The sequence below is a fragment of the Nycticebus coucang genome, chromosome 4 (assembly GCF_027406575.1).
Source record: "Nycticebus coucang isolate mNycCou1 chromosome 4, mNycCou1.pri, whole genome shotgun sequence".
Taxonomy (NCBI): domain Eukaryota; kingdom Metazoa; phylum Chordata; class Mammalia; order Primates; family Lorisidae; genus Nycticebus; species Nycticebus coucang.
Window position 1 is genome coordinate 70,259,158 of NC_069783.1, and position 21,839 is coordinate 70,280,996.

Below are 21,839 nucleotides of genomic sequence, written 5' to 3' on the forward strand. Positions count from 1 at the left end.
AGAGAAAAAACAAATTCTGGAAATCACTAGGATCAGGGAGAAAAACTACTCATAATCTACACAGCAAAACGTAGAAAACAAAAGATGTAGTGAGACAGTACTAAAAACAAGACATGGGAAAAATAGTAGAAAAAGAATAAAATGTATTTTTCTAATAAGCAAAAATGGATTAAACTCCTCTATTAAGGGATAAAGACTTCTAGATGATATCAAAAGTTAAAGTTCATTATACCATCTTTAAAAGACACATCTAAAACAATATAACTTAAAATCGGTAAAAAATGAATATTTTGGAAAACAATATTTTGGCAAACAAAATAAGGTAAGTATAAATAAAAGGAAAACAGAATTAAAATAAAAAGCAAAAGAAACAAAATAGTATTTCTTTACAATAAAAGATACATGTCTCAATGTAAAATTGCCAAATATTTATGCATTGGATACTAAAGCTTTAAAATACTTAATAATTGATAATAATGAATAAACTAATATCTCACACAGATAAAAACACAAAATGACAGAAATTAAAGTTACAGTGGAGATTTTAATATATCTTTTTCCTTTACCAGTTAAGCAGGTGATAAATAAGGAAATAAAAGATCTGAATACCAAGGTAAGCTTAAGGTACATGAAGCTAAAGTTATAGCTTTATGTGAAGTTCATGTTGAAGCTTTAAAATACAGAATAAAAATAATAAAAAATAAAGAATACATTTTTTCCTAGTGTTCACAGAACATTTACAAAATTTGATCACATATTAGTGTGGTAATAAGTCACCCAAAGCAGAAACCATACAAGATAGATTAAAATGCAATAAAATGAGAAATTAATAACAAAACTTTAAACAAAAAGTCCAACCACTTGGAAATTTAAAAAGTATTTTATTGGGACTTCCAGTATGAACATGGCTGCACAAGTCAGCATTTTTTCCCTTTTCTCTTGGAAATCATTCAAACCCGCAACATTCATTTTCAGAAAAGTTGGAAACATAAAAGCCACAGACTTCAAAATATATGTAAGGGCTGCCCAAAGACAATTGAGATTGGGTAGAGGCCACTCAGCAGTAAGCGAAGGGAAGATGCATGAAGAATGATGGAAGATCATAGCAGTAGCAGTTCTCAGAAAGCCCCAGCAAAAATATGCTTCTGAGTGGAAGAATGTTGATAATTATTTGAGACAGGTGATGAGTATGTAGGTGTTTATTATTTATTCTCTTCATTTTTGTATGTGCTTGAAAATTTTCAAAATAGTTTCAAGATACAGTTCTTAAAAGGTGATGTTTTACCATGAAACACAAGTTATTGCACCTCAATGGATATGGGAACTTTGGAGACAGGTTCAAGTTGATGACAGAAGCCTCCTAGATCTGGCTTGGTTCAGAGAAGCAGAGAAGATGGAGCTATAAAAGAATCACACCGATGAAGCATGTTTGCAGGAATCAGACTGCCTCTGTGGCGGGAACAAAGAAATAGCTGGTTTAGGAAAAAACAACTCATTAAGTGAAAAATAATTAAAAAAATGGGATAGCATTAATTTAAAAATCATACAAAAACAGAAGAAAAAATAGAAATCAAACTTACCAATAGAAGAGATGTATACTCAGTAGAAAAATTTTGCCAAGGACCAGATGAGACAAAATGTTTTGCTGTGAGTTTTTTTTTTTTCTTTAATAGAGCAGTCAGAATCTAAAGCAGAAATGAAAGAACTCAAGAGATGATGAGGTGATTGGAGATGAACTATGAGCTGGTAGGATGTAAGAAAGAAAGAGTAGAAAAGATGAAATTGGAAGGAACACCAGGTAGGATGGAATGTGAGGAACAGAGTCTGGGCATAGAGGGCAGAAATTATAAAAGCAAGCAAAATGAAATGGAAATAAAGGGAAAGCTATAAAGGAATAAAGAAAAAATGACAAATAGAGAAGTCAGGAAAAGGAGACCCAACATTTGCATAATTGGAGTCTGAGGCAGACAGCTAAAACAGTGAGATAAAACATATAATAGCTTAATAAAACTTTACTGAAATGAAATAATCCTCCAATATACATATTGAAAAGTATGTCAAGAAAAGATGATCCAGATTGGTCAACCCTGAAACATATTCTAGTATAGTTATTGTACTTTAGAGATAAATAATTCTTTGGGTAGTCCTGCCTCCTTCCCATATCCTGGAATGAAAAAGACAACATTAAGTGATTTAAGACAGAAAATAAATTGAAGTGGCTTCAATTTTTCCAAAATAACATTCAATAGCTGAAGACAGTAAAGCACCATATGTAAGGCCATCAAGGAAAGACAGGGAGACCCTAGGATCTTACATTGAGCCAAGCTGACTTCCAAGCACAAAGGCTACAGACAACCAGTTGTACGTATTCAGGAACTAAGGTAATATGGTTCCTATGATACAATCTTGAGAAAACTCCCAGGGGATGAACTTTAGCCAATGAGGAGATAACTGGAGAAGCCACACAAAAGGACTGGTTTGTGAAATTATTTTTACCTTTGAACCAAAATGAAAACAAATGGAAGGGTTAGGGTAATAAGAAAGATGGTAAGTGTCATATGTAGAAATGTAGAAATGACAAAACTGACAAAAATCAGGTGAAGGAGGAGGAAAGTGTGGGATAGAGAGTAAGGACACTGATTGCCATATTAGAAAATAAATAGAGTAAAATTGACATATCACATAATAGGAGTGTAAGCCAATTATTATATAAGCAAGTAGTACAAAAGTAAATGTTAAAAAAGATAATATTGTTTAGAACAGGGTGATAGAGAGGGAGAAGAAGGGAGATAAAATTTGATTATTTTATTGTTGCTCTTGTAAGGAATCCATAAATACTATCTCTGAAGACACAGAGGACTAAGTATTATCAGTATATATACATTTATAGTAATAACAGAACAGCAGCTCAGGTCATCTTGGTTATCAGAAGAACTATACACACAGGTATGCCCTCCTGCCTTTGCATCATGCACACAGAAAACAGACTGTGCAGTCAACAATAGTTAAGAAAAAAAACCTAGGAAATAAAATATAAACATATTACATGTTTATATATTACACGAGCCACTTTAAATTACTAACTTTAAATCAGATCTCAAAGCAAAATCTGATTCTAAAATAATGCTACAAAAGCTATGTTAACTAGTGTGATGAAAATGTGTCAAATGATCTATGAACCAAGTGTATGGTGCCCCATGATCATACTAATGTACACAGTTATGATTTAATAAAAATAAATAAATAAAATAAAAAGATTCATAAAAGATTAGGAAAATGTGTGCCAGGCAAATGCAGATGAAATGAAAGCAGAAGCCATCATCTTAATATTAGATAAGAGGCTCTTCAGGTCCTAAATTAAATGAGATTAAAGATGACACTCTATAATGCTAAATGGTGTAATTCCCAAATGTGACAGTTATGAGACTATCTGTATTCTAAATAATACAACAAAACAGAAATGACAAGGGATTTAAGAAGCCAAAGAAATCCACTGAGAGATAGGAGGTTTTAATTCGCTTCTCTCAGTTCACAACAGATGAAGGGACAGAGATGTGAGAGACCATAGAAGACCCAGCATAATTATGAACCCGCTTGAACCCAGTAGCCAGAACATAAAGGCTACACCAATGGCACACTTACAAAAATTGGCACTATCACAGACAACATTTTTTGATTATAATGTGATTAATTAAAAATTAATGACAGGATCAAAAGTCTCCAAAGACTTGTCCACCTGGAAAATTATAAAATAATTTTCTCTTTTAATAATTCTTGAGTGAAAGAGAAAATACAAACTGAAATTGCAGAACATTGAAGAAATAGTGATAAAACACTGTGTATTAGAGCTTAGTGGTTTATAGCTAAAGTGGCATTCAGAGGAAATTTATAGCCTTAAGCACTTATGTTAATTACAAAGAAGACAACTGAACGTCCAACTCTGGGACCAAATAATAAAAATAAAACTGAAATCATAGAATGCCAGAAAATGAGAATGCAAACATTATAGAACAAAACAAATGAGGCAATGTCAACACATAAGCAGAGGCAGTTTTATAGGAGCAAATACCTTTATTATCCAGAAAAAGGGAATAATGTAAATAAAGATTCAACATAAAAAGTTAGAAAGAATGATAATAATGAGAAGGCCCTCAGAACAGTAGAATGAAGAAAAGAAAAAAGTATAAGCAGAAATAAAAAGCTAAAAAAGGGAAAATGAGAGAATTGAAAAATTGAATAATTGGTTATTTGATTGAAATGAATTAAAATAGATAACTATCCAGTTAATCTAATTCAGAGAAGTAGAGAAAACCAAGCCAATATCCATAATGAAAATAGGGTCGTAATGGAGAGTTAGGGCATTTTAGATAATTTTTGTGTTTCCATGTGAATGAATGGATATCAAAACTGCCTAGAAATGAGATAATATGAAGTCAAAAAGAAATGCCACCACTGTCTCAAAAAGCAACAGAAAAAATATGAAAGAAGCAGGAAAATTATCAAAGAATTACTTCCAAAGAAAGAGCCAGGGAACTGACTATAAAGGGAATTTCTCAGATTTTCAAAGATTAAGTAATTCCTGTGGTACGTATATTAAAACATTATTTTAATTTTCACAGCAGAGAAAAAAGTTGAAAGGTAGAAAACCTTGATTTTTATACAAGTAGAATTATCTTACCACCAAATCCAATAAAACACAACGGTACATATAAATGTCATTTATTTATGAAATGAATATGTGTATAAAATTTTAAATAACAGCAAGTGAAATCTAAAAATAGTAAGTTATGATAGCCAAATTGACTTTATTGCAGGATGTAGAGTTCAACATTAGGGAATCATTAACATTATTCATCCTATCAAATATGTAGAATTAACAAAGATTGTTTCAGTCAGTGCTGAAAAGCATTTGATAAAGTTCAACATCCATTGATGATTCATAAGAACAATAACGTATTGGAAATAGAAAGGGGTTTCCTTAATGTTATAAAATACACTTCTCAAACCAATAGCCAGCATCCAATTTCACAATTTCAGAAACACTCTTTACCCCCCAAATTGAACCTGTGTCTTTCAAGCATATCTACAGATGCATTTGTCTGAGAAGAGATCCCAGACTTATTGATTATAGATTATCAAAGCACTCTGTGATCCAGTCTAGGCTAAGGTACTAAGTGAAATGCTAGACAGTCCTTTTGACAGGAACAAGAAGACTCCCCATGATCACATTCACTTTATCATCTACCATTATTCTGTGTGTTCTAACCATTTCAATGTCAACACAAAGAAATAGGCTATTCATTTTAGAAAGGGGAGACAAAATTGTTACTGTGTGCAAGTGACTTGCTTGAGCACCTAAAGAGAGCTGTCAGGAGAGCCTAGGAAGATGGCAGCATCTATTGTGAAAATCTAGTAAAAGATTCACAATACCAACAAAAAGATTAAGTTTAATGAGGAACAAACTCAACAATAAGTGTAGCCTCTCTGTGAAGATGACAATATATAATAAAAGAAATGGAATAAATTGAGAATCAGATCGTTGGATAAAAATGTTAACACTACAGAGATATTATTTCTCCTGTCCAAAATTAATTTCAAGCTTAATGCAAGTCAAATAAAAATTCCAATTTTACTGAAAACTGGACTTAATGTTTCAAAATTTCATTTTGGAAGAATGTCAGGTAATAAAATAGGTTATAGGGGTTCAGTAATTAAAATTGGAGAAGTAGCAGAATAGAAAGATCAACAAAGAAAAAGATAGGTAAACATTTAATGTACGATACAAATTACTGCGAAGAAAAGAAATAGTGTAAACAAAGATGGTGCTTCAGTAATTGCTTAACTATTTGGTGAAAAAAATAAGTTGAATTCTTACCTAAGACCATGGACCAACTCAAATTGAATGCTGAATAATTATGCTGTGAAGGCATTCTGAGCCTAATTTGAAAGGCAGAAGCTATAAAGACAAAGTCTTTAGATCAGACTATGTAGAAATTTATGATTTAGGGAAAAAAAAATAAACATAATAAAATACAGACAAATGAAAATATAAGCATATCAGAAACACAATTGGAAGGCATGTGACAAACTGGAACAAAATATTTGCAGTTCATTCGAAGTTAATATCCTTTACATACAGAGAGCTCTCTCAAATCACCACCTCAAAGAAACAGACATGAATAGTTGAGAAATGGACAAGTGACCAGGATGAGCCATTGACAAGTTCGCAATGAGAGAATACAAGTGGCTGATAAAACCCACTCCAGTTTCTCTAGTATTCAAATAAGTGCAAATTAGAAATTTAGTGGTACCATGTTTTTTTTTTTTTTTTTTTTTTAAACAAAGTCCTTGCTCTCTTGCCCTGGGTAGAGTGCCGTGGCATTATCATAGCTCAAGCAACCTCAAACTCAAGTGGTCCTCATGCCTCAGCTTTCCGAGTAGCTGGACTACAGGTGCCCGCCACAGCTAATTTCTCAATTTTCAGTTGAAACAGGGGATTATTAGTTTATTAGGTACATTTATCATCTGTAATAAAAATCTGCTTTACTTAAGCCTAAGAAATTTCAAAACATTGCTCTAACAAATAATAGTACGGATGTTTGAGAGGAGATAAGTAAATAATGGAGTTAACAAATTTAAAATGGTGCTCAAGATACACTTGGCTTGATATTTGATACCACAGTCATTGGACATATTGTACAGTAAGCATTTTTGCTTGAATTGCTGACCTGTTAATTTTCCAGAGTTGTGTCTTAGTCCTCAAATAACAAGGTGAATTTTCATTTGTTTGTGATCTTATTGTCTTAGAAAATGCATCATGCACATTTTCATCTCATTAGTTGACATAGCTAGGGTGCCCCATGATCATATTTATGTACACAGCTATGATTTAATAAAAAGAAAATGCATCATGCATGTCTATGATGACTTTTGGGTACCAGAATATTTATTTTATTAACCAGAAAACCCTCTTCCCTAATGGAGCTAAACAAATAAATGTCTTCCCTCTTGTTCCCTTCCCTGTGGTTTTCTTTTCTCTCTGCCTCTGTTCCTTCTTGGTTTCCTCTCTTACCTCTCTCCACTTCTCCTCGTCTGCTTTTGTTCATTTACTATGTTTTGGTCTTCTCCGTTGTTTTCCTCTTCTCTGTTCCTTTTCTCTCTATATGCTCATGGTCCTCTTCCTTTTCTTGTTCCCTTTTCCTTTGCTGTCCCTTTGCTTTTCCTTTGCTTTCTCTCTTTCCCTTGTCCCCTTCTCTTATCCCCCACATGTGGCAGGTCTATGACACACAACTGGAGAAGGTGGAGGCCTTTGAGGGCCTTTCTGACTTTTGCAACACCTTCAAGCTCTATCGGGGCAAGACCCAGGAGGAGACAGAAGATCCTTCTATCATTGGGGAGTTTAAAGTAAGTCACTGAAAATGTGTCCCAACCCAGGTGGGCCTAAGACTGTGATATTGCAACCACCAGTGAAGGGAGAGGGGTAATATCTGCAGTGGTGACCCTGGTGCTGGTGTTGGTGACCATGTGGGTCACGGAGGTGGTAAAGTTGACAGAGGTGGTGAGGCTGCTGGTGTGGAATCTGATGGTAGTGATGCGATGCCATTGGGCTTGGTGATCTCTTAGTGATGACTCTTGTAGAGATGAGAGTAATGGTCATGATGGTGAGTGTGTGGGTGACAATGATGATAAAAATAAAAGTTAATCCCTCATTCTTTCCAGGGGCGCTTCAAAATTTATCCTCTCCCAGAAGACCCAGCAATCCCCCTGCCCCCAAGACAGTTCCACCAGATGGCTGCTCAGGGGCCCCAGGAGTGCTTGGTCCGCATCTACATTGTCCGAGCATTTGGACTGCAGCCCAAGGACCTCAATGGGAAGGTAACATCCCTATAGCCCTTCCCTGCCCCAAAACAGCAGGCTCAGGTAAGAATGGCCTGCAGCATCTGGAACAATCTCTGCCCAAAGGGTTCACAGTAAGCCATGAAATCAGATAAACACACACAGAAGTGAGACATGACTGAATGGAGTTCTTTTAAAGATCAAGTGTTCTAGGAGGTTGGAAAAGGCCAAAGTCATTATAGGACTTTGGAAAGATAGGGAAGGCTTCTTGGAAGGCACAGGACTCTTAAGGCTATGGAGTTTTGATAGACTAGGAGGAAGAAGAAAATAGTATTTTAAGAGGGGTCAAAAGCATAGGCAAACGTTAAAAGATTACTTAATATATGTCTAGAACAAGGATCCACCATAGAGATAACATAAGGTGGAAGGTATAGGCTGGGAGTGGACTTGGTAGGGGTTTCCATGGTCCGTGGGAAGAAGCAGGTCTAGTAACTGTTGTGCCTGGCCACAGAGGAGCCAGAGGCAAGGAGAAGCTCGTTCTTGTCTTTACTCAAAATTTTGTTAATTACAGGCAATTGGCATTGATTTTAGTTTTTAAAATGTTGCGTTAAAATAGTGCTTATTTTGATAACTATATATTTTGGCTCTCCCATAAATGTTGAGCCTAAGACAAATGCCTCAGCTGTCTCACACTAGTTCTGGCCTGAGATGGAGAAGGGAGATTTGAAGGAAGGAAGAAGACTGGAATTATGGGGAGGTGGCAGGGGAGACAGAGTAAAGCTGGGAGGAGAGATGAAAAGGAGAGAAGAGAGGCAGGGCTGGGGGATATTTGGAGTTTGGAGGTATGAGGCTGAAGTCTTCTGTCACTTCCTTAGGCCTAGCTATGTCCTTGAGGTGTGTGGGGGGTAAAGACCTAGGACCTGCCTTTCAAGGGTATGAAGTCATCAGACCACATGACAGAGTAGAACAGTCCTCAGCCTTGGCAACACTAGTAACCTCTAAGACATGGTCATGGCCAGTGGGTTAGTTTATATACTTGAAGCCATCTTGATGCCAGACTAACCTTGAGCACTTTATAGCCCAAGGAGGCTGGCTGAAGGGGTACTGTTGCCTGCAGGAGGCTGGCCTGGGCTAGCTTAGTTTGACAAAGTCTGACCATCTTTCTTTAGTTTCCATGTGCTTAAGCTGAGGCTGCAGAGAAGATTCCAGCCTGGACTCATCATACATGTAATAGAGATTATTGTGTTTCTGAGCACATGAGTCCAGCCCTCACCTGGCTCTCCCAGGACTGGGTAGATGGAAGATGCAGACAGCCCGTTTCCATTGGTAGAACCAAGGCGGGAAACCCATATCTGGGCCAAGTGGTGTGGTGTGGTGTGTAGGATGGGGTTTCTTCCCAATGGCTGGCCACCTTATTCCTTCTGGAGGCCAGAGACTGAAGAGCCCCAAAGTCATGCTGGGAAAGTGATTTCACTTAAGTGTTTCTGTCTCCTCCTTCAGTGTGATCCTTACATCAAGATCTCCATAGGGAAGAAATCAGTGAGTGACCAGGAAAACTATATCCCCTGTACCCTGGAGCCTGTATTTGGAAAGTAAGTGGGGCAGGAGCCAATCTGGATACTCACAGTATAGTATGTGGGGGGATATGCAACCTCTTCTTGGAGCATATTTATATTCCTTAAATTTCCCATGTCTATGGGGGCATAGCTTTAGCCAGCCTTTTTTTTTTTTTTTATATTTTATTTTCAGCCTATTTTTTTTTTTTTTTTTATTGTTGGGGATTCATTGAAGGTACAATAAGCCAGGTTACACTGATTGCATTTGTTAGGTAAAGTCCCTCTTGCAATCGTGTCTTGCTCCCAAAAGGTGTGGCACACACCAAGGCTCCCCCCCTTCCCTCTCTCTGCTCTCACTTTCCCCACCCCTCCCTCCTTCTTTCTCTCTCTGCTCTCCCCTTCCCTGCCCCACCCCACCGCCCGTGACCTAGCCAGCCCTTTTATTAATGTGCTAAAGGATTGTGTCCCAGCAGAAATTCCTGGTTGAACACAATTACCTCTAAGATCAGAAATCTACATGGAAGCTTAAAAGATGAATTTGCTAATTTTTTTTAGATGAACTCTTACTTTGGAATAATTTCAGATGTATAGAAAAGTTACAAAGATAGTACAGAGTTCTCATATACCCTTTGCTCAATTTCTCCCACTGTTAACATCTTACCTAGCCACTGTATATTTGTCAAAATAAAGAGCTTGACATAGTATATTATTATTAGCTAAACTGTAGACTTTATTAGAATTTCATCCATTTCTTCACTAATGTCCTTTTACCAACATCTCAGTATCCAATTCGGTTTACAGTGCATTTAGTAATTATTCTCTGTAAGTACCCCACGTGTATGTATCTATAGCAATAGCTAGAAGAGCATGTAGACCCAGGATGGCAAAATGATTCTTGAAATCTAAGAACAAGGAAAGGAAGGATCAATGCCCACTGCATGGGAGTAGCTCCTAACATCCTGAATTGCTGTTTGGATGTGAGCTGCTTTGGGCAGAAAAGGGAGAAGTGCATTGGGGGCTATTTCTCGGAGAGCTCCCATAGGAGCAGGTGCCTGATGTTCTGATATCATCACATGCAATACATTGTATTTATAGCCAGTGTCTATCGAGTTGGTCTTCACCCTGCAGTGAAGACCCAATCAGTCTGGTGAAGTGCAGTTTTTGAAGAGGACACAGGCCTGAAGATGGGCCACCACCAATCTAGAGTGGGAGGCAGGGTGGTGCGTGGGAAAGAGGAGCTCTACTGAGCTCCACCGCTGGTGTGAGGCCTTTCCACAGGAGGGAATGTCAGGGCCCAGGGCAGGTGGGGGGCCAGTGCAGAAACAAATCCCTCCTACTCCTTTTTCCCCATCTCCCCCAAATTCCGTCCAGGCCTCCCTCAGATCACAGCAGCAGCTCTTCCATTCCATAACCCGTGTGTGGAACTCATGAGATGGAATCAAAGCACAGCTTTGCTCTGTCTGCCAGGACCCCATGAGCACTTATTCTGTCGGGTCACCTTTCCCTTCCCTGTGTGGAAAGTGACAGGCAGGTAGTCTTCCTGATCACTTTGAGTTCAGCCATTTTAAGTCAACAAACCCATGGTCTTGACCATACTCAGAAGGCCCACTCAAGTGCCCACTCCTGTGTAATCATGAGTCCCCTTACATCTCCAAGGGAGTACTTTCCCCTCTCCTGCTGGGGCCACTTTGAGGGTATGTGTGTGCCTTCCTTTCTTCCCCTGTTTAGTGATTCTCCCCTCTCCCCTCTGGCTGGCCCCAAGGTTTCTAACTCCTGCAGGGCCAGGACTACAAGGCCCATCTCACCTGCCCTTGTTGTCTGGGCACTCTCTGAGTGGCAAAACTTAAAGCCTATTTATCTTCCTGTGGGTGCTTTCTGGAGGCTCTCAGAGACCCCCATGACCCTCCCACTGTGCCTCCCGGGATGTGGCTGATTCGCTGCCCCTTTGGCTGACTGCCCCAAGCTCCTGGTTCTCAGACTGTCCAATCCAGTCTCTTGCTTTTGGGACCCCTGGGAGGGCCCATGGAGCAGGATTTAGAGCGGCTCTGGTCTGGCCTTGTGATGGCCTCTCTCCTCCCGGGAGGTCCTTGCATTCCTCCCCCAGCAGTTCCTTCCAAATGTGGCCCCTGCTCTAGTTTCTGCCACAAGCTGCTTTAGCTTCCTCGAGCATGACGTGTGCCAGACCTGTGTCTCCCACTTGCTGGGAACTCATTTCAATGGGAGAAGGGAGAATACCCTCACCTTTGACCCCTGTGGTAGGTGGAAATCTTAGCTACAGCAGGAGCGCCCTAAAGGAGTCTTCTCACAAGTGCCTCCTCCATTCTACCCCGGGAGTAGGTATGAAGGCCCAGAAGTCCAGAAAATGGGTCCCTTGGTCAATCCCAAAGTCCAGCACCTGGTTCTGGAGTGTCACATCACTTGTCTCCTAGTGTTGTGGTAGAGACTTCAGTTTAAAGTTCTGTTCCAGTTTGTTCTGTCATGTGTAGCCCCTCCAGCAGGCACCTCCTGTGTGCCCAGCCCAGTTTATTTGGGATAGTCCTGTCCCCCCATCCCTCCCACACACGTGCATGCACACACACTCACTCTCACTCTCTCAGACAAGCCCAGGACAGCAGTGCTGTGGACAGGGTGCTGTGAGAGACAGGAGGCCTGAGGAGACTGGACTCCCTGGGATGGCTTCTGAGCTCCAGCCCCTGGAAGTGGGGCTATATGGGGCAACATCAGGGAGCCTGTGGCGTCCTGCCCTCTGCCCTCCTGCAGGATGTTTGAGCTGACCTGCACTTTGCCCCTGGAGAAGGACCTGAAGATCACTCTCTATGACTACGACCTCCTCTCCAAGGATGAAAAGATTGGGGAGACAGTCATCGACCTGGAGAACAGGCTGCTGTCCAAGTTTGGGGCTCGCTGTGGACTCCCACAGACCTATTGTGTGTATGTGTGTGGGGGTGGCTGCTTCTGTGATACAAACCACCCCTGTCTCCTGAGCACTCACCATGTGCCAGTCCCAGGCTTAGTATTACCTTGGCCTTCTCTCATGGAGTCCAGTGGGGGTCTTATCCCCATTACACAGTTGAGGAAACTGAGGCCCAGGGGCAGCTCGTAAGTGGTAGGGTTAGGATTTGAACCCGTGTGTATGCCTCTAAGGACTGGCTCTTCATCGTGCTGCTATGATCCAGTTCTCTTTGATGTTCCTCAGAGGGCCTCTACAATGCTGGGCACCTGAAACAGGAAAGAGAAGGATGGAAGGGAAAAAGGAAGGGGGATAAATGGTAGGACACATGGACCCCAGCTGGGAATTTTGTGACAGTTTATGTAAGGGGAACTCACGTGTAGACAGCACTCCTCTTCCTATCATCTTGGGATTTGTTTGGGTCTGATTCTCTAACTCTGGAGATTGGAAACAGTTTAGTTCCAATTACATGCATACTTAAACAAGTCCTTTTCTCTCTGGCCTCGGTTTCTTCATCTGTATAGTGGGAATGCCCATTCATGATGAGTGATCAGATGTGGGTGCTGCTGTGTGTGAGGGTACATACATCACTGCATGCTCTTCTGCCCTCGTACCTGTCCTTGGAGTGTCTCATCTTTGTCTTGTGCTTGGGCCTCAGCTCTGGACCAAACCAGTGGAGGGACCAGCTCCGCCCCTCTCAGCTTCTCCACCTCTTCTGCCAGCAGCGCAGGGTCAAGGCCCCTGTGTACCGGACAGACCGAGTGCTGTTTCAGGATAAAGAATACACCATTGAAGAGATAGGTGAGCTGCCATGCAATCCCAGCCCATGCTGGGGCTCTCCCTCTCCTTCCCCTTCCTTGTCTCTCATTAGACCCTTTCCTCCCATAAAGGGCCCAAGTGAACACAACTCACATCTGCAGGCTGTGGCTTGGATCTCCCCAGGGCAGCACAAATGGGCCGCACTTGCACTCGGTTCTTTGGGGATAGTGCTTACCTGTGATGCCACTCTGAAAGTGAGAGGTCAGGGTGGGGCTGGGGTCAGACCTAAATCCAAGGCCAGGTCAGGGACCATCCATAGTCAAGATGGGGGGATGAGTCTCAAGCCAGTGTCAGGGTCAGATTAGGATCAATCTACTGGCTTTGGATGATCGGACCTTGTTTGAAGCATGGGATACAAGCCACCTCTGAGAAACAGTTTTCTGCTTGAACTGTGTTAGCCTGCCAGCTTGACCTTGATGGTACCCTCCAAGTCCCACCCTCAGCCTGTGCACCTAAGGCATACAAAGAGCAGGCATACAAAGAACAGACTACAGAGCACCCTGTAGTCCCTCACCCCCTCCCCTGTCACCCAGTTCTGCACAGCACTCTCGGCTGGGAATCCTGCCATGTGCTCTCTGTGTGTCTGAGATGCCCACAGGTCTGTATCACCCACCCAGAGCAGCTCAGCCTCCTTGGAGGTGTTTACAGGCCCAGCTAGCCCCTCACCTCCTGGTTGCTTCAATGTGTTTGAAGTCAGAGCTGGTGCCAAGGTTATAAAAGTGGAATGATGGCTTTGATGCCCCATCTGCCATCCCCCTCCTCCTTGTTCTGGTTTACTGACTCTCTCAGGTTGTGGCTGAACCAGGCTCAACCATTAGGCATCCCAACCCCCAGGCTTTTCCCCAATAGAACATGCATCTGTTTTGAGGGTAGTCTCATTTCCTTCTACTAGTCTGTGAGCAACTTTATCATACGGACCAGGGCTCATGGTCATAAAGTCTGGGAAACAAAAGCCAGAAAGCTAGAGATGGTAAGGTCTAACATCTGTCTGTTTTTACAGTGAAGCCATTGAGGCCAAGAGTGGTTAATGACCTGCCCAATGTCGCCCGGCCAGTCAGGAGCAGAGCCAGATTCCTTCTGGGGCATCTTGCTTTTGGCGGGGGAGGTTCCTTTAACATAGGCGGGGCAGGTCTGATAGGTTAATGTGTGTGTGTACATGAGAATCTGAGTTGGTGTGTGTGGGCTCACCTGGGGGCATGCACCTGTGTGTGCATGTGTACGTGTAGATGCATGTGGACCACCATCACCCTCAAATCAAGGCTCCAAGTTCAGGTTGCTAGCTGATTGGCTGGGTGCTCAGGTCAGGGCTACCCCATATCTTCTCCCCACCTATAGCACCAATCTTTGGCCCACCCTGTCAGGGAGGAGTTGTATCTGGGAAGTCCCAGGGGATAGCATGGGACTAGTTTTGCATCTTTCCTAAATGAGCATGTGATCTCAGCTTCCTAGCTGTGTGGCTTTTCTTTTTTTTAATTTTTATTAAATCATAGCTATGTACATTAATATGATCATGGGGCACCATACACTTGGTTCATAGATCGTTTGACACATTTTCATCACACTAGTTAACATAGCTTTCATAGCATTTTCTTAGTTATTTTGCTTTTCCACACAGATTTTTCGTTTATACAATGGGGGTAATTACAACACTTACCTTACAGGGACATTATAGAATTAAATGTGCTAATATCCATGAAGAACAATGCTTGGCACATGGGTCCTGCTCTGGAAGTATTTTCTGTTCTTACAATTATTTTAGCTACTGCTACTAATAGAATGAGTTACATGAGCCAGAGAATAGTACTAACAATGCTAGGTCGCCAGATCTGCTGAGACTCAGAGTTGGGAGCAGTCAGGGAGGGCTTCCCGGAAAGGGTGGGCTTTGGCAGATGAGAATGATTAATACTGGTGGAAAAGAGGAAGAAGAACTCTTACAGAAGAGGCTTGGTAGAAATGGTGGCAATAGTGAGTCTGGATTTTATGCCTGGAGCCCATTGATAGCAAGGGCTAGGAAATCCGCTACAGAAAGTGGGATATGAGAGAGAACCAGACCAAGTGTGCCTGGGCTTGGGGTGAGACTACAGTGGCTTATGGCAGCCCTCCTCAGCCTGCTCACTGGGGCTGCTCATTGCTCACCCTCCTGCTTTCTCTCCCTCACCTGGCTCCTGCAACTTTTCTGTCTTCTTTCTGGGACAGAGGCTGGCATGATCCCAAACCCACACCTGGGCCCAGTGGAAGAGCGTTTGGCTTTGCATGTCCTTCAGCAGCAAGGCCTGGTCCCAGAGCATGTGGAGTCACGGCCCCTCTACAGCCCACTGCAGCCAGACATTGAGCAGGTAGGACCTCAACCCTTGGGCGACAGAGTCCTCCAACTTAGACAGTCCCACCCCAAGGAGAATGTGAATATCACAGAGGAACCATTAGGGACCTTGGGTTTTGGTCAGTCCTTCCTTGACCTGTTCTTGAGTCTAAGTGGCTGCCACTGTTGACCTGTGATAGGATCTCTAGAGCCCAGCCTCCTCTGGCTGCCTCCAGCCCTCAGAGCCTGGGGAACAAATCTGAGCCACCTCCTTCATCCCTGCATAGGCCCAGCCCCTGACTCCTGCCCGAATTCTCAGCCTGCTGTTTCATCCCGGCCTCAGGGGGCCCCCGCCCCACTGCCATCTGTCAGTGACTCAGTCTCAGATGGCTGGCCCTGTGCTGGGTTGCAGTGATTGGCAGGGGGGTGAGCACAGATAGCAAGCTTGGGACAGTGACCAGGGGAGGAAGTGAGCTCAGAGCTGGTTTGGGGAGGAGGAAGAAAAGACAAGGTTACAGGCAAAGTGAGCCATGAAGGTGCCTGTGAATGCCAGACGACTCATCCCTGTTGTCTGGAACGCAGCTCTCGCTTCCCGAGGTCTTTGGCTACCAGCCCCCACTAGACTAGCATAGCAGGTGTGGAAACTTACCCTGCAGAAGCAACTTTCGCTTCTTCTTCTCTAACATGGGACAAAAATCACATCTGGCTTGTAGAGAAAAAGGGGTCTGAGGGGCAGTAGGGGGGTCATGTCCTGTCGGGGACACCTGAGCCCTCCTAACTGGCCACAACTTTGCACATACCATTCTCCTGGTCACCAAGACTTAGCTCAACCATCACCATATCTGAGAAACCTTTCCTGACCCTTTACCCCCAGGCATAGGCCCAAGCTAGTAGCCTATGGGGCTGTGGCTCACCTCTGCAGTCAGCCCTGGAGTCCCGGGAATCCCTTGTGTAGGGTCCCCACATTGCAGGGCTGGGGTTTCTCTGCCCTATTCCCCCAGCATCTGGCACAGAGCAGGTGCTTGGTGACTGCTGGTTGAAGGAAAGGGTGGAGAGAGAATGGGCCCCTGTCTTCACAGGGGAAGCTGCAGATGTGGGTCGACCTGTTTCCGAAGGCCCTGGGGCGGCCTGGACCTCCCTTCAACATCACTCCCCGAAGAGCCAGAAGGTGACTTGGCCAACTGGGCTCTGAGCTGAGCTGGGTGGGGGAGGGTCACAACCTGCTGTGGGTGGAACCAGGTCACTCTTTGGCCAGGCTTCGAGCCACTTGGGCCACAGAGTGCAGCTCTTGTTTGGGTCTGGCCAGGTGTCCAGCTAGGCAGGTGTCTAGTCTTCTCAGGTAAGTGGGCTTTTGGCTTCTCAGCCAAGGACTTCCCACCCTTTGGTAGGAAATCTATGCAGATAGGAGTCATTGTTCTCCCCAGGTTTTTCCTGCGTTGTATCATCTGGAACACCAGAGATGTGATCCTGGATGACCTCAGCATCACGGGGGAGAAGATGAGCGACATTTATGTGAAAGGGTAGGAACCCACTGTCCCCCTGGTCCCAGCTCACTGTGTCGTCTTTGTTCCCTTCGGGTCTAGCCCAGTGGGGACTTTGGGTACTGGGAAGGGCAAAGCGAATAAGTTTCGAAGGAGGGGTACACAGGGTCGGCTCTGCCTTTGGGAAATTGCTCTCCCACCAGACTTCTTCTGCTTCACTAAACCTTTGGTAGAACTTAAAGGTGTGAGGACACCCTTCAAGAGTGGCTGAGAAGTTGACATTTTCAAACTTATGGCACAGTGTGTGCATCATGCAGATTTCCTGGGGATTATTTTTGCAAAATAATTTCCAAGCTCACTTACCTTCTTAATTCCCTGCTTGGCCAAGTTGAGGATGTACACTGTGTTGGGAATCTTGATGAAAAATGTTCTGTTAAATCACGTACATCTAGTTGGATGATCGGCTTTGAAGAACACAAGCAAAAGACAGATGTGCATTATCGCTCCCTGGGAGGCGAGGGCAACTTTAACTGGAGGTTCATTTTCCCCTTTGACTACCTGCCAGCTGAGCAAGTCTGCATCATCGCCAAGAAGGTGAGTGACCTTCTGTCTCCCGATGGTGCCAGTCCCAGTGCTTACTAATGCCAGCACGACCCCCTGACCAAGTGATGAGTGGGCTGGTGTCACAACCTCAGCAGTGCTCCACACCATATGCTACCAACACCATCCCTGCGTGGTACCCACCACCACTGTTCATGTCACCATCACTGCCCATCTCTGCTCATGTCACTTCCACGGCCCACCACTGCCCACACATGTCACCTTCGTTGCCCATGTCACTATTATACTGTGCTATCATTCATGGCACTACTACTGCTATGTTTACTAACAAAGCATCCCCTTGACCTCACCACCCCACTTCTTTGTTTTCTTCTTCCCTCTTTGCCATCAACAGCAGAGCTGTCACCATTGGCTCTAAGGTTGACAGTCTCAGAAACCTAGCATGACCTTCAAAGGGGCAGTGTGGCAGACCCCACAGGAGCAGCTTCCCCAGAGGGCCAGCCAGGCCTGCACATCATGTCCCCAGGATCGGGAGTGCTTGGCTAAGTCTCTCCCGCTGCCTGGATCCCAATATCTGTGTCTGGTGCCTGTGGTCACTTTCTGAGCTGACCAGTCACTAGAAGTGACCGCACATCTGGTCCTGAAGCTGATGCCTTCCTTTCTCCACTCCTCACCTCTCACCGGAGGTGGAACACCCCAGGACGGGTGTGGATTGGGGGCTTCAGTCTTTGCGTCTCCTAGTTCAGGTCTCCTCTGGGCCATCGACTTTTTATCCCCAAAATGGGAGTGCTTGAGGGCAGCTGGCTTCCTCCTGGTGGCACCAGGCCTACTCTCAAAGAGCAGCCACCAGAGCTCAGGAAGGGGTGCTGCGGGCAGTGAGGGGCTCAGGAGTGCTGGAGTGCTGCCCACTCGTCCCACCTGGCATCACTTTCTGCTCCAGGTGCTCTCCTGCTGCGCCGGGTAAATGCCTTTCTGGTGTTTAGGTTCTACTCCCCGACTTCCTTCCAGAGGTGGCGCAAGGCTTCAAGCCTAGAAGCTTCTGTGCCTCTTCCTTCCGTCCTGAGGTCAGAAGTGAGTGGCCTGAAGAGGGACATACACGATGCACTTGAGTGCCCGTCTCTTCTTCATTCTCTTCTTACATCCTTTCCACATGACCCTCCCAGCCCAACATGCAGGATCCTCCATACTTTAAAGAAACGAAAATGTTCTGCTGAACATTCTGAAGGCATCAAACAAAAGAAAACATGGATTAGACATGGTTTGATGGATTATTTAGCCCAGGGGTTGCGGTGTAGTGACTGCCAGAAAGCAGAATTTAGCAGTGGTTCTATGAAGTCAAGGAAAGCGCAGACTGTGCGTGGGTCCAGTCCTGTTTGCCTGTGTTCAGTGCCTCACTCCCTTTTCTGTGGACCTCAGAGGATGGGGACATAGAAGGGCATCATGCTTCTGCAGACCATTTCTGGGGCTCACCGGCAAGTGGCTCCTGTGGATGGGGAACCCAGCCTGAGAAGTGTGGGGGGTGGGGTAGCCCCGCATTGTGGCAGGTGGCAGTGTGGGCAAGGAGTGGCAGGAAGGGAGGTTCTGGTTTTTTTTCTCTGAAGTAAGAGGAGATAGTTTGGCATTGTGGCAGGTGATTTGAGACAAATGGCAAAGGCTGGAAATGGCTGTTAGGCTGAGTGAGAGAGGGGGAGAAGAGAGGGAGGGGCTGCAATGCTGACTGGTGGCACAGAGGAGTGTTACCTGGCAGGTCCGAGGGCCCCTGGGGGCTGCTGACTAAGAATTTGCAGTGTATTGTAGTCTCTGGTCAGAAGGAAGGAGACAGTGTGTTGACTCACAGTGGGGAATCCAGGGGAAGAGGGGGTTTGAAGACTTGGAAGGAGCAGCTTGGCCTGACAGTCTGGGCCAGACCAGGAGGATGAAGGGGTGGGGAGAGTTAAGGAGTCCAAGGAGAGGCTGGGGATGGGAACTCTGTATGACACCAGGCTCTAGGGAGGTGGGTTGAAGGTTAGAGAGGAGGTTGGGTGGTTCTGAAATCACCTGCAAGGCAGTCAGCATCCCTCTGTGGGAGAAAGGACCTGGGATGCAGGCAGAGCCGGCCCACAGTGGGGCACCAATTAGCTGGTCTGGGGTGAAGGCTGAGTCTGGGATGGCTTGGCACAGGGGCACTGCACAGCCTGTGGCTCTCCAGGCCTGCTGCAGAGCCAGCCCTCTGCCATGAGGTTCAGGGCCTCTGGCAGGCAGGCCCTCCAGGGACCCCATTAACCAGACGAGACTGTCGTAAAGTACAAGGTCTCCTTTCATCCAGCTGCTTTGAACCACCACTGGTCGCCCGGCCCAGCTCCCCACCTGGAGCCCAGCATGCCCACTGGGGCCCGCCTGCACGTCAGGCACCCACCCTGCAAATAAACAGCTAGTAAAAGGGCCCAGGCCAGGAGCATAATGAGCACCAGGGACCTGGGGGGGCTCGTTCTCCAGGCTGGAGCCCCAGCCCAGCTGCTCCCACCAGGGGCCGTTTGAACCTCTGGCTCATTACCGAGCCCATAAACCAAGCCGGCCAGAGGAGCGGAGGATGCCGGCCCTGTGCAGGCGGGCCTGTGGAGCGGGCCATAAAAGCTCACCAGAGGAGGGAGGCACCTGCAGAAGGGCTGGGGGTTGAGGCCGGAAGGGGGGAGGCACCAGACAGAGGGCTGGGGGCAAGGGGCCCACTGGGGACTAAGCCCCTTCCTCAGTCCGGGCAGCAGTCTGGCCTGAGGCTGGGTGCTCATTCCTCGGGGGCCAGTGGTCATGGTCTTAGATTCTGGAGCTCACTAGGATGTGCCTGGACAGCCTCTGAGGCTGGGGTGGCCACAGCAAGCCCTGGCTGGGCGGCAAGGCTGTGTTTACCAGGCATCCAAGGCCAGACAAACTCTGTGTTGTCAGCAGTGAGGAGCCTATCCTCCACAGAGTTGGGTCCAGGGCCCTGCTCTGACCTGATGCTTGGTACCTGGTACCCACTACCTGCAGATTGGTAAGATTGCTTCCGGTCCTTGCTACCTACCCAGGGACAGCTATAGTGACATAACAGAGAACAAGCTGATGTGAAAGCCTCAGTGACAATGCTTTGAGTGAAGCATGGCTGGGCCCCAGGAGGAACCCAAGCCTCCCTGTGTCCCATCCCACATCTCTCAGTTGCTCCAGGACGCTTCTGTGGGAAGAAGCCCAAGATAACCTTGTCCTGGGCAGAGCTGGTCTGAGGGAGTGAAGTGGGTGATAAGGGCCCCTCTTCTCCCTTCCCAGCCCGTGGGCTTTAGCTTTCTCCTGGGGAAAGCCTCGGGGGTGCAGGCAGGTGAGGTGCAGAGGGAGGAGCCAGGGTCTGGGTTCCAGTGCCAGCTGCTTACAGCAGTGCAACTGGGGGATCCTGCTAGCAACAGCCGGGGAAGGTGGGGTCCCCTAGGTTCTCAGCCAGCCGGCTCTGACCTAGAGATCAAATGTGCAGAGCAGGACTCTGGAACTTGGCTGCCTGGGTTTGAATCCAAGCTGTGTGACCTTGGACTAATTACTTTCTTTGTTTTCCTCAGTTGTAAAAATAGCATCTCCTTTAAGTTGTTGGAAGGTTAACCGAACCCATAGTGGCAGAGGGCTGACACATAGGCAGTACAATATTAATATTATTATTAGTGGTCAGACTTTGGGCAAATTCCTTTAACTTCTCCAAGCCTGTCCTTCACAATCTGTGCAATGGGAGTGATTACCTTTATTTACAGAATTGGGAGGATTAAAGGAGCCATCATGTGTGAAGTGAGCCTGCCTGGTACCCTTTTGGGACTTTGTACAGTGCCTTTTCAGTCTTCCACCAGGATCTGGCTCTCGCAAGACTCCTGGGGACACTGTTCCACTGCCTCTCTGACTGTGCTTCTCTGCTTCCTTATCTGCTCCCACTCTGGGTCAGGATGCCTTCTGGAGGCTGGACAAGACAGAGAGCAAAATCCCAGCACATGTGGTACTCCAGATCTGGGACAACGACAAGTTCTCCTTTGATGACTTTCTGGGTAAGCATCATTTCTGTCAGTCCTCCTCTGCACATCAAGAGCTATCCCAGAACCCCCACTGGGCCTGTGCCACTGGTTTGGATCCTTTGGGAAGCCTAGCAGGGGGGTATCCTACTTTCTGCCTTCAGGAAGCTCAAGGTTGTGGGGTCCCCAGGCTGAGTGAGATGTGTGACACACAGTGATGGGAGGTGGCCTGGGACCCTGGGCCATGGGGATGGTGGGACTCAGGAAAGGAAGGCAGGGAAGCACAGGTTGAAGCCAGCTGTATGCTTCACACTCTACAGCAGGGGTCCTCAAACTGCGGCCTGC

General features: G+C 45.5%; 1 protein-coding gene across 24 annotated transcripts in view; it reads left to right on the forward strand.

Moving 5' to 3' along the window:
• DYSF (dysferlin) overlaps positions 1-21,839 on the forward strand; it is a 232,013-nt gene that overhangs the window by 197,147 nt on the left and 13,027 nt on the right. For 23 of the 24 annotated variants that reach the window (XM_053587263.1, XM_053587273.1, XM_053587276.1 and 20 more), the window contains 10 exons: positions 7,276-7,404; positions 7,720-7,875; positions 9,337-9,428; positions 12,153-12,323; positions 13,001-13,143; positions 15,358-15,497; positions 16,540-16,628; positions 16,885-16,980; positions 17,394-17,535; positions 21,431-21,530. In XM_053587263.1, coding sequence (XP_053443238.1) covers positions 7,276-7,404; positions 7,720-7,875; positions 9,337-9,428; positions 12,153-12,323; positions 13,001-13,143; positions 15,358-15,497; positions 16,540-16,628; positions 16,885-16,980; positions 17,394-17,535; positions 21,431-21,530 — 1,258 coding nt within the window. Of the gene's footprint in view, positions 1-7,275; positions 7,405-7,719; positions 7,876-9,336; positions 9,429-12,152; positions 12,324-13,000; positions 13,144-15,357; positions 15,498-16,539; positions 16,629-16,884; positions 16,981-17,393; positions 17,536-21,430; positions 21,531-21,839 lie in introns of those variants that run through there. The other variant, XM_053587288.1, reaches the window with a different exon arrangement.